The 11,375-nt window shown below is 43.1% G+C and overlaps 4 protein-coding genes across 4 annotated transcripts in view; 1 reads left to right on the forward strand and 3 right to left on the reverse strand.

Annotated features, from left to right (window-relative positions):
• Positions 1 to 552, reverse strand: part of LOC113203749 (uncharacterized) — a 3,064-nt gene extending 2,512 nt beyond the window's left edge. The window contains exon 1 of the mRNA XM_026418591.2: positions 431 to 552. Within this exon, the coding sequence (XP_026274376.1) occupies positions 431 to 478 (48 nt within the window). The 5' untranslated portion in view covers positions 479 to 552. The remainder of the gene's footprint in view (positions 1 to 430) is intronic.
• A 75-nt stretch (positions 553 to 627) lies between these two features.
• Positions 628 to 3,219, reverse strand: LOC113203747 (cathepsin O). Its single transcript, XM_026418589.2, has 7 exons — positions 2,987 to 3,219; positions 2,633 to 2,874; positions 2,429 to 2,564; positions 2,155 to 2,303; positions 2,028 to 2,072; positions 1,681 to 1,949; positions 628 to 1,594 (listed from the first exon to the last, which is right to left on the reverse strand). Exons 1-7 carry the CDS (start codon positions 3,170 to 3,172, stop codon positions 1,554 to 1,556), a joined length of 1,068 nt encoding a protein of 355 aa, XP_026274374.1. The 5' UTR covers positions 3,173 to 3,219; the 3' UTR covers positions 628 to 1,553.
• Positions 3,220 to 3,253: 34 nt separating this feature from the next.
• On the forward strand, positions 3,254 to 5,184 carry LOC113203748 (dynein axonemal assembly factor 10). The gene is given in 7 exon segments (XM_052272562.1): positions 3,254 to 3,569; positions 3,675 to 3,775; positions 3,849 to 3,982; positions 4,064 to 4,165; positions 4,250 to 4,365; positions 4,448 to 4,758; positions 4,886 to 5,184. Coding segments are annotated over 7 exon segments (1,143 nt in total). The 5' UTR covers positions 3,254 to 3,395; the 3' UTR covers positions 5,091 to 5,184.
• An 82-nt stretch (positions 5,185 to 5,266) lies between these two features.
• The window catches only part of LOC113203745 (serine/threonine-protein phosphatase 2A 56 kDa regulatory subunit epsilon isoform), a 29,763-nt gene continuing 23,654 nt past the window's right edge, over positions 5,267 to 11,375 (reverse strand). Inside the window, exons 2-10 of the mRNA XM_026418586.2 lie at positions 9,121 to 9,317; positions 8,931 to 9,032; positions 8,757 to 8,849; positions 8,542 to 8,672; positions 8,379 to 8,438; positions 8,051 to 8,264; positions 7,843 to 7,962; positions 7,523 to 7,752; positions 5,267 to 7,414 (exon numbers count right to left, since the gene is read on the reverse strand). Of these exons, the coding sequence (XP_026274371.1) occupies positions 7,291 to 7,414; positions 7,523 to 7,752; positions 7,843 to 7,962; positions 8,051 to 8,264; positions 8,379 to 8,438; positions 8,542 to 8,672; positions 8,757 to 8,849; positions 8,931 to 9,032; positions 9,121 to 9,317 (1,271 nt within the window). The 3' untranslated portion in view covers positions 5,267 to 7,290. The remainder of the gene's footprint in view (positions 7,415 to 7,522; positions 7,753 to 7,842; positions 7,963 to 8,050; positions 8,265 to 8,378; positions 8,439 to 8,541; positions 8,673 to 8,756; positions 8,850 to 8,930; positions 9,033 to 9,120; positions 9,318 to 11,375) is intronic.

Raw genomic sequence — 11,375 nt, forward strand, 5'->3', positions numbered from 1 at the left:
CGACGGACCGGGCGCGGTATACAAGGGTGGCTAACTAAGGGGTGCCCCCCCCCCCCCCGTTGTCTCTAGACCCCAAGACAACTGTTATTAACAAACCCCATGTATGTAGGCAACCCATGGTGCATATCGACCCCTCTGCCAGCCGGACCTCAGACCATCCCGCCCCTGCAATGGACAGCGGGGGAAAATAGAGTTCACACAGGCGCATTCAAGGAACCAGCGATTCCCCGCGCCTTCACGTTTACTCCGCGAAGACGGCCGTTTGAAGCGTGCTCCGCTGGACTTCCCCAACGGCTGTCATCGCCCCCGCCTACTGGTCAGTCTACACGTAACGCAACGACGAGGACGTCGCCTAGAGGAGGGGTGCGCGCTGTGCGAGGAGACCGTTCTGGTGGCTAAGGTGACGCGGTGACGCGTCCTCGTGGCATACCTGGGCGAGGTGATCGGAGCGATGCTCGACAAGAGACTGACATGGCATCGGGGCGCGCCCGCGAGGCGCTGCTATCAGTGCACCAATCAGTCCTCCGCACTTTTATCTGAGACTCTTTGAAAGGACTCTTGGCCCCGGGGGGTCGCCCACCACAAGAGCAGACTTGTAAGGTGTTAAATAGGCAAATTATAACAATATTCTATTGTGAGATAGACAATCATTTTATTTTCAATATTGGTCCATAAGGCAGCAAATAGCATTATCATATCAACAAATCTGGTCCACTATTTCTAAGTCGAACAACTAATGGCACACAAACATCACAGAGGGAAAGCATCACAGAGAAGGTTATATAATCAACTATGAAAGTGGTTCGGCTCATCAATATCAAATTTCATTTAAAAATTGTATGGCACAACTTTTTACAACAAAATATAAATACTACTATTTGAACAATAGTTGATGTGTAAGTACATAACGCAAAATACACTGTTTCCCAGGCAAATCCTTACATCATTTACCCTAATATAAAATTTTAAAATGACAAACAAATAACTGAAACGTCACATAAAACTGAAAAAGATTGTTGTACTTGGAATGAGATTGTTAGTTTAATACCAGACAAGAAAAATCTCAAGAAGGCCACACTCAACAAATAGGACATGGAACACTGATAGATAAAAAACTATAATATTCTATTTTGAAGTCTTGCATAACTCTGCAAACTGATATGACATTTGAAAAATATGATAACATAGTTATCACTTGCTTGGAATGAGGAAAACGAAGTAGTTGTGAGAAAAGGGCTATTCCATAGCAGAAAAGATGCCCAAGGCCTGAGAAGAACTAGCGTTAGTAACGTAAGTGCAGTGGAATTACCACAAAAACAATATCCTGCTCAGAATAAACATATCTTATGATAATATCAAACCAATTTTCATCAAAGAGATCTTTTCAGTGAGCAGTGGAGGAGTATTACAATTGCAGTATCTTGTGAGCTGTGTTAGAGCAGTTACAGAAGTTCTATAATCTGTCATGGCACATGAAAAATAAAAATAATACTGGCAGACAACAGACCAAAACACTAAGCATTATCACCACTTTTAACATTTCTACCCAATTTTCAAAGAATAACATCTAATGATGCGACCTCAGTCCCAACACCTAGAAAAACACATATTTCAAATTAAAATAATAGTAACAAAAGTTTACTTCCAATGAAGTAGAGGCAGAAATAGCACAATACATACCACACATATTGTTTCCCATAGCAAGGTACAAGTAGCCGTTGTCGCCAAATGCTGTGCCCCATGAGTTGCGCACAATATAGTGTGGAATAGCAGCAGTACGGTCATAGCCAACAATTTGAACAGCATGGTTGATGTGTTCAGGAGCACCATCACAATGAAACTGAACAACTCCACCAAGGTAATGCTGCCAGGTAAGGGCATTTACAGCAACAACAATGGGTCCGTGATTTGCAATTAATGCGACGATAGCATCTTCACGACCTACAAGGCTAAAAAAGCAAAAATTAGAAAAACACATATAGGAAAGCAAATACAATTATTGGACACAGTAAAAAAAAATATCTTACTAGCTGCATGTATAGTTTGAAGCAACTTTTACACCCTCCTGGGGTCTATATAAAGAAAATTCACTTGTTAGAAACTTTGAAAGGTATGTGTAAATATTTTTAATTAGCATTGAATTTAATTCCTTACCCCTTTAATTTGCACACATTTGTTTTCCAATTAAGTGGGTACTGTTTCTCTGGTGCAATGGCTATCTCATTAAACACTAGCCAATCAAGCAGACTGCAAGTGTCACCACCATTGCATCCAAGATTGCCATTTCCTGCACAGTCAATAATCTAAATGATAAGAAAAACAAAAGATTTTTTTCAAGAATTACTTGTTGGTACAGTTTCATCACCAACATCTTGTGCATAACCAAGACGGAAAATTAATATTTGCAATTAAACCTCAAAACACATACTTCTTGCACGCTGAGGACCTGTACCGAACCAGTTTTCATTGCTGCCATTGATTCAACAGTTTCAACTGTACTAAATGCCCAGCAAGCTCCACAGGTCTTTTGATTACGAACTGCACCCACAACACCTTTTGTACGCCTGTAAAAATACTTAGTGAAAAAATCATAAATACAAAAACAAAGGACCCAAAGATTTATTTTTCTTACCAGTCAACTAGGTCAGGTAAACCATCAACTGATCGCTTTTTAATGTGATTTAGTGCAGTACCATCAACTTTGGTTTTGCTGTGATGTGATCTTTGACGATGCAGTCTCTTATGAAGATGTTTCTGCAGTTTACGATCAAGAAACTCATCTCTTGACATGTCTGAAAATTCAGTCAGACCGTATCGTGCACTGTCGTTAAAAGGTCGATTGCTGTTCAATTCATCAATGAACTTTAAAGTTTCCTGGGTGAAAGAAATCAAAAATACCATTTGTCTTCCAGAGATTTTTTTTTTTTACTCAAGTATCCAGAAACATGCTGATGGCTGAGCTTGTTACATAACACAGGAACAGTACCTGGAACTTGGCAAATCTGTCTCCAAATTCAGTAGCATTGTAGGTCTTGTTGAATCGGTGAAGGTATGATTGAAATAAGGAAAGACTATTCTGGCTAGTAGGTTTGTTGAAACGAATAGGTACTGCCACAAAACACAAACAAATCAGGCCGCACGTAAGTGCCACTGTCTTCCAGTCAGTCGCCATCTCTGTTGTTCGTTCTCTCCTCCTTTCCCCTCAACCTCTCCCTCTCCCTCTCTCACTCTTCTAGGATCCATACGTAAATTTGCCATATAGTGTATTGAGTTGAAAGTTTTTCATACAGTGTAGCAACCGAGTAAACAAACAAACAAATAGTGGCAGACGTTATTCTCCAACATTTAGACGGTTTTGGTGCATTTGCTTCAGTGTCCTAGAACAGCCTCTGAAAATGGACAAGCCCCAGATTATAGCCCACATCGAGAAGTCAGTTGACTACTCTTTGTTTGACTGTCGGTGGATGCCATGCTCCGCAAAGTTCGTCGTTTTGGGTTCCATGCCGAATTCAAGTGGGGTTATTCAACTATATGAAATATCTGGAGGGTCTGTGAAAATGATCAAAGAGGTAAATGTGTTGTTAAAATATTTCCTATTTGCTTTCTTTAATTATAGTTCTTTCAGTCTTGTGCATTTGCCATTATAATGAGTGTTTTGAAAATTTGTTTAATAGATTAAAAGGGAGAAAGCTTTCAAATGCTGTACCTTTGGAGGTTCAAAACTTTCAAATAGACTCTTAGCAACTGGTGATTTTGATGGCAGATTAAACCTATGGTTTGTGTTTTTTTTCCTGATTGATCTGCTACAGAGAGATACAGTTGTCATTCACATATTACTTTTCTCCTAGGGACTTTGAGAAGCCTGAGAATCCTGCATGTTCCTTCAATAACGCTCACAAAGAAATTATAAATTGTATTGATGGTGTTGGTGGATTAAGTACAGGTTGTGGTGCCCCAGAAATAGTCACTGGAAGTCGAGATGGTAAAATTAATGATGCACTAAAAATTACAATGTTTAAGACAGTATTAAAAGTGTGCTCATGAATTATTTTACTATTTATAGGGTCAGTAAAGGTTTGGGATCCGAGACAAAGAGACAAGCCTGTAGCTGTAATGGAGCCAGAAGAAGGAGAGAGTAAACGTGACTGTTGGGCAGTTGGTTTTGGTAATGAAATTCAGCCATTTAGATATCACAATTGGAGTGGCTTCTTGAGCTTACTGAAAGTAACTATATTGTTTTGAGCCACAGGTAACTCTTATAATTCAGAAGAACGAGTAGTGTGTGCTGGCTATGACAATGGAGATATTAAAATGTTTGATTTAAAAAACATGAGTTTAAGATGGGAAACTAACATTAAAAATGGAGTAAGTACACCCCCCCCCCCCTCTCTAGAAATATACTTGTTCATCATTGAGCTTAAACTAACCAGTGGTATTAACTCAACAGATTTGTGGTCTTGAATTTGATAGAAGAGATATCAAGATGAACAAGCTTGTGGCAACCACTCTAGAATCTAAAGTTCATGTGTTTTATCTTCGAACACAGCACTCTAAAGAAGGGTTTCCTCATATATCAGAAAAGGTAGAATTCTGATTTTTTTTTCTAAAATTTTATTTTTATGGTGAACTTAATCAATTTTCCTTGTTTCGATGTTATTCTAGGCACAAATCAACTGTATGGCTCACTCGGCACTTGCCACAAAATAGAGAAATTTTCATGACAGGTGGTGGTTCTGGTTCTCTTTGTTTATGGAAATAGTAAGTGTGATTGTTTTTCCAGTATGAACTTAAGTTTATATATTGAGAATCTTGTGTCTCATCAAGTCAAATGATTATTATGAATTTGTCATTACGAATAGTATGTTGATTTTCCTCTTCTTTCCAGCAACTACCCAGAGAAGAGGACAAAAATGATCGATGGAGAAGAGGCTGGTGTTGCTGGTAATTTAACATTGCTTCAGAATGCAACTTTATCATCACAACCAATCTGTGGTTTTGACTGGAGCCCTGACAAGCAAGGTTTGGCAGTCTGTACTTCATTTGACCAGGCATTTAGAGTACTAATTGTTACTAAGCTAAATCTTTACTGATGGTGATAACCCCATGTATGTACTCGTCTTGATTAATATTGTTTCCTCTGACCACCATGTTATGCTTTTAATTTCATTAAATTTATTCAACAAGTCTCTTTAAAAATTAATATTTCCTTTCAGTAGATTGCACAGTTGAAATGGTGGTGACTTAGGATAGAGCAGAAAATCAAAAGTTCAAAACCCTAAACAATGCTTTATAATTCTCTCCGAATTACATAATGACAATGGTGGCAATATGGAAAAAGTCTCTGAAGTTCACTAGGTATGCAACATCCAGCAAAGGCAAAGGCCTTAAGAACTGAATGCTGCCAAATAGGTGTGCTCTACAAGGTGTATAATGGTAAGCCTTGTAAAGCACTTGCTACAGGGGCTTATGTCCACATCTCAGCACATTCTGAAAACTGCGACCCCCATTCTCATACAACATAGACCTCTTGATTTTGACAACCAATTATACATATTCAGAAAATATGCACACATTCACTTGTAAAATAAGCGCAATATCTCATCAAGCCAAAAACATTTTGTCTCATACGTAAAACCCCTTGGGTTGAAAATGTAAGTCAGGAAGACCTCTCCAACAGCAGGTATTTGAAAGTATGGTACTTGATGAACATCTGTTGTTCCTGGATACGTACAGAGGTCAATGGGATGTTATTCAGTACACACACTGACAAGATGCCTTTGCATCAATACTAACAACGGAGTTCATTTTTACATATTATTGTATTGATATATTCTTCAAAACTATGACATTAAAAAAAAAATATACATACCCTAACAAAGACATCCAAAAGTCAGCCTTTCGGTTGGAAAGAAAAGATAGAAATAAAATGACTGACTATTGCCTGAAGTGACTTCTCAGGAGAGCAGTAAGTCAGAGCCCTATAACTCAGGACAAGCAGATTGATTTCTTGGGGCATAGGTGCAGGGGGAGCAGGGTATGACACATGCATAAACATCACATACATTAAAAACTTAAATTTTAAAAAGGAGAAACATTTCAATTTCAATGTTACATGTAACATGACAGTTCTTTCCAATAAATAAAATTTGCATTAATAGTTTTAAAAAACCAAAAAAAAATCAACTAGCCTCAGAGAGCGCTAAAAGTCTTAAGACAATTAAGTTTGTACAAGATAGTTCCCCGACCCCCCATTTAGAAAACAAATATGAGTTACAGGGCCCTGAAGAACCCAAATTGTTCCGCCTGAGAACACTGAGCAGAATTGATATGGCTTCATTTGTTTCAATTGAAGTGAATATTAGCAACATAGTAGTTTGAAATTATCAAAAGAATGATGACTCATTAAAATTTAAAAGAACTTTTAATATTTAATTTGTCACACCATTAGAAACAAAATTTTTAAGAAGCCTAGAACAGTTGAAGGATTTCCCAAGATACCCTTGTCTCTACATTTCATGGAGTTTCAAAGATGTTTTGACACTTCATATTTATTAACATTTTTTATACAAAGAAACACAAAATTTGACATTCCCTGGCTAGAGAATCTTTTCTACATTATTTTCAAACCCTTCACAAAATTGTCTAAGAAAGTCCCCCCTCCCCCACATTGGCAGAACACGTAATAGAGGTCAGAAGGTAGCCATTGCACATTATTACAATTAGCAACCAGACATTAAAATATGTATTACTCTAATTCAGTGATTAAAAAAAGATTGCAATTTCTTGTGTAATACTTGAGATAACTCCACATCATTAAGGCTTACTAATCATCCCAAGCATCTAGTTACATTTCACATTATTTAAACATATACAGGCATGTAATCATCTGTCTTTCAGAGATTTTCCAAATATTAGATAGGTAGATACCTTAACTTACACAACAATTTTGTTACTTTATTGACTGAGATGACGCAGATCAACAATGTACATTATTCACTAAGTTTAATTGTTACAAGGAATTTGGTCGATGAACAAGCCGACACAATGCACTGGTGGGTCCGTCAGGCTGGGCGGGAGAGGGTAGGCAAGGTGGATCGGGGCAGGTTAGTGCTGGGGGTAGCAGCCATATGTCGGGCCTGAGGAAAAGGGGTAGGAGGTACACTAAAGGCTCATTGTTGTACTTTTTCAAGTTTTCAGCACCGGACTCCACTCCTTGCACTTCACGACAATCACACAACATAACAGCAAATAATTTGTATGACTTTTTCTCTCTTGCGTGTGTCTCATTTATCACTTGAAAATGAGCTGTGGCTCTTTATTATTGAGCTGTTGCTCTTTATTCGATTGGCTATTCACCTCAAGCTCTGACAGTCTCTGCCACAACTCTTCTCTTTCCTTCTTCCGTTTTACTTCCCTGGAAATATTTTTATCAAAGAATCAGTACACGAAATAAAGAACATACAGTTTTTTAAACCAATTTATTAGTTAAAAAGACAATCAATCAAGATAAAAAATTTATTACCTTTGTCTTTCAGCTTTATAAGCAGCAGTCAGCTCATCAAAGAGCTTACTGTTCATCTCCATGAATGACTTGAGCGCATTATACAAAAGAGCAATAATGGTCTGGTTCCAGTGCTCCTTGCTCATGCGATAAAGAGAAGGAAAGACAATGGGCATAATAACTGAATTGTTTTCCTCAATAAGTGACATAATGTATTCATTGTTCCAGAAATACAGTGCTCTCTCTGCCACCTAGATACAAACAAACAAACAAATTAAATGTCATACTATGTCAATGAAGAAAGATGGATGGTTTTAGAAGACTTTTAAAATGAGACTTGCCTGGAAATGGTGACTGGCAACACATCTTGAGATTTGCCTGAAAAGAGGCTCTTGGATTTTGACAAACTGTGTTGGTTCGATGACATCTAAAATTTCTTCAATTTCCCCCAAAAACATAACCTGAAATATAAAAATTTAATAATAATAGGACTGGTCAAAAAAACAACATAACATCTCATGAAATAATATAATTTTACAGCACACCCACCTCTTTCTGGCTGCAGGTCTTTGGCCAGTACTTGAGCAGTCCCTGAATAACAGGCTCTGTAAGGGTTGGATCCTTTTCCAAGAACTGCACCACACAGTAGGCCAGCTGTGCATGGTACAATCCAAGGCACTTTACCTTGTGCAAGGGAATGAGTACCTTTACAAGGAATTGTTTATGTTCTGCCTTCAAGGGCAATGCAAACCCATTGATGATGCTGGAATAAAGAAAATAAATTGTTACATAAAATTAAGAGGTAGAGGTAAAGTTTCAGTGTTCGAATGCAGAATTAAATTTTGAAAAGAAATAATTTATGAAGTTATTGACTTACCTCCCCAAGATTTCAAGAAGTTCTCCAACCCCATTGAAATGTTCTGTTTCATAGACAAACCTAAAATGAGAGAGAGAGAGAAAGGATTTACAATTGAGTCAATTCTATGTTAAGAATGTGGATTACTGTGCCACCAACGACAAATCGAAACAGATTTTCATACCTAAGAAAGATGTTGTTGATTTGTTTGCGAATGAAAGCTCGCAGCCCAAGGAATTTTCCATAGATGCGGTGCAAAACAGTTTTCAAGAAGTCTCTTTCCCTGGGATCTTCACTGTCAAATAAATCCAAAAGCTGCAAGGTGCAAATACATTAGCATATAGAAATTTATTGTCAGACTACTACTTATAATTTTTTCAATTGATAACAATGCCTCACCTGAAGAACAAATTTCTGATCAATGACTTTCTTGCCAATAGCAGGTTGGAAATCTGTTGACTCAAGGAACCTCAAGAAAAACTCATAGACAAACTAAAAATAAATGTTGGAATTAGTATCTCTTAAATTAAAATCATTTAAAACCTGAACAGTAATACTAGACTTTTTCCATACCTGGAGATGTGGCCATGAGGCCTCTAGTGTTGGGTCATCCTCTTCTGGGTCAAAGTCAGGATTTTCACTGGGCGGCAACGTCCGGAACAAATTGGCCGATATCTTCCAGGGAAATGAACAAGAGACAAGTGAATTGTGAAAACAATCTTCAACAACGCTTAATGTTACAGTGATCGGTCCAACTACCTACCATCTTTATGATTTCGGGGTAGACCGGCTCGGTGAGCACTCCTCGCCCTGTGGTGATGTAGTCAACCAATTCGCTAAGTGTGTTCCTCTTGATCTCCTTCCCCTTCAGGTCCGTCACTGGGTCCATGAAGTCGAACGCTACGCAGCATTGCCGCAACTTCCGGATAAAGAGCTCTTCCTGCTCGTTTGATGGCACATCTGTAAAATAAATGTGGAAAGTTGAGAGGGTGAGGAGTGGTCGCGCATTCTCGTTTCATCTCCATCAGCTGCACAGCTCGTGGGGGGGTCACTCCTTTGGTCCTCTCGGTGGTCCTGAAAGTCCTGACGTCCTACCCGAGCGCACACGGCGCGGGGCCCCGGTTTGGTTACGGTCATCCCGCCTGACCTTGGCGTGGACCGCCACTGCCCGCCACTGCCACCCTACCCTACACCCGCCAGTGGAGCCAGTGGCGTATACACGCGTGCAGACGCCAAGCGGCTAGGGAGCGGTTGCGCAACCGCAGGGCAGGGCAGGGGAGGCCGGGCAGGGCTCGTCTGGCGGCAGCCTCGCCTTCTCTCCTTCCCTCCCGACGCCAACCCCAGCGGGCTTCCATTCCGCCCCTAAAAGCAATTCACGGCAAATCAGGGCAAAACCTTCGGGGCCGGGCCGGGCCGGGCCGCGCCGCGCCCGGGCCCCAGTCTCACCACTCCCACATCGACCGGCAGCGGCAGCCCGCCGCCCTGCCCTGCCCTGCCCCATCACATCATGTTCCATTCCCGCCCCATCCCGAGACGAGGTGGGACGAGACGGGACGGACCGAGGCGGGCGTCGGCGCGAGTGCTAAGAAAGAAGTTGTTGGCACATTGGCCTGGTGGCGGGGCGGGGCCGGGCAGCCAGCCGGGCAGCGGGCAGGGGCAGGGCCGGGCCAGGCAGGACCTTGGTTGCCTATTGCGCTAATGGGCCCCGTGGACACACGTCCAGGCGTGGTGCGGCCGAACAAGAGGTGGTGGTTCGAAAGGGGGAGGATGGGGGGTAGGGGGGGGCGAAACGGAAGGAAAGCAATCACGGACACGTTCCGCAGCCGCCCCTTCTCAGACGAGCCGCTCTGCACCGAGCCCAGCATTACCAGCGCCAGCGAGAGGGGGCCCCGGGGCCCCCGCCCCCGCCATAGGGTGAAGGCCCGCTGGCCCAGCAGGGCGCGGCGTGGTGGGGCGTGGCGGAGCTAGGCCCCAGCCGAGCCCAGCCCCCCACAATCGATTCACAGCCGTACAGCCCGGCTGGTGGGCTGGCCTGGGCTGGGCGAGCAGGCGGGCGGGCGGCGGGTCGCTGCAGCACCAGCCTCATGCTCCACCACCCACCCGCACCACACCACCACCCCGCACACCACCACCACCCCGGGGTCCCGGGGAGGGCAGGGCAGGGCCTTACTGCAGGTCAAGACGACGGCGCGCCCCGGCCGCGAGACCAGCCCAGCCCGGGCACATCAACATGTGTCAGGCCAACTTTAACACGGAGCGGGACGCACGGGCACGCCAGCGACGATAGGCAAGACCGACCGCGCACACTTTCATATGCGGCACAGTAGAACCACACGAGAGGTGATGGGGTATATGGGCCACCCTATAGAAGAAGCATATCTAGAAGGTGAGGGCAATTCGACATTGAGAGGGAGGGTGAGGGTTAGGGGGCGGCGGGGCGGGCGTCAGGATACACGGGGGTATTTTTAGCGCACAACATGGTCGCGCGAGGGTCGCTACCTTTGCCACCGCCCCACCACGCCCAGCCCCGCCCCGCCGCCACGGCGGGCGGCTCGTGTCAAGCCTCCTGGTACTACCCTCTCTTTCTCTCTGTGACCGCCACGCCACGCCCCACCCCGCCCCGCCACGCCGAGGACTACCGTCCCCAAGGCCTATAAATATAATAGCAGGCGGGCGGTGATATGTTGACAGGGCCTGAGCTCCGCGGTGGGGCTGGGCTAGGCTAAGGCCACACAGTTAGTTAGGCCCTAGAGGCGCGGGGGCAGTTCAGTTAGAGCCCGGGCCAGGACGGGCTGCAGCTATATATAGAGGGATCGTCTCCAGCAAGCAGCCTCTCCTCCTTCCCTTCTCTACGGCTCGAACTAGCGACTCTCAGACTCTTCCCATCAAACGTCATGCGCCCTGATGTGGTTTACGTGTTGCTGCTTCCTGAGTCACCACAGACGAAACATAAACTGGAGTCTACAAAACAACACCATCTATAAAATTTCAACCGCCCCCCCCCCCAAAAAAAAACAA

The sequence above is a fragment of the Frankliniella occidentalis genome, unplaced genomic scaffold (genome assembly GCF_000697945.3).
Source record: "Frankliniella occidentalis isolate FOCC.00 unplaced genomic scaffold, Focc_3.1 Scaffold212, whole genome shotgun sequence".
NCBI lineage: Eukaryota > Metazoa > Arthropoda > Insecta > Thysanoptera > Thripidae > Frankliniella > Frankliniella occidentalis.

What these genes read in the sequence shown, in the direction of transcription:
- LOC113203747 (XM_026418589.2), bottom strand. Translation starts at nt 3,172, where the DNA reads ATGGCGACTGACTGGAAGACAGTGGCACTTACGTGCGGCCTGATTTGT. An exon ending in AGGTCCTCAGCGTGCAAGAA is followed by an intron (nt 2,304 to 2,428) that starts GTATGTGTTTTG and finishes CTTATCATTTAG; the next exon opens with ATTATTGACTGTGCAGGAAA. An exon ending in TCAAACTATACATGCAGCTA is followed by an intron (nt 1,950 to 2,027) that starts GTAAGATATTTT and finishes TTGCTTTTTTAG; the next exon opens with CCTTGTAGGTCGTGAAGATG.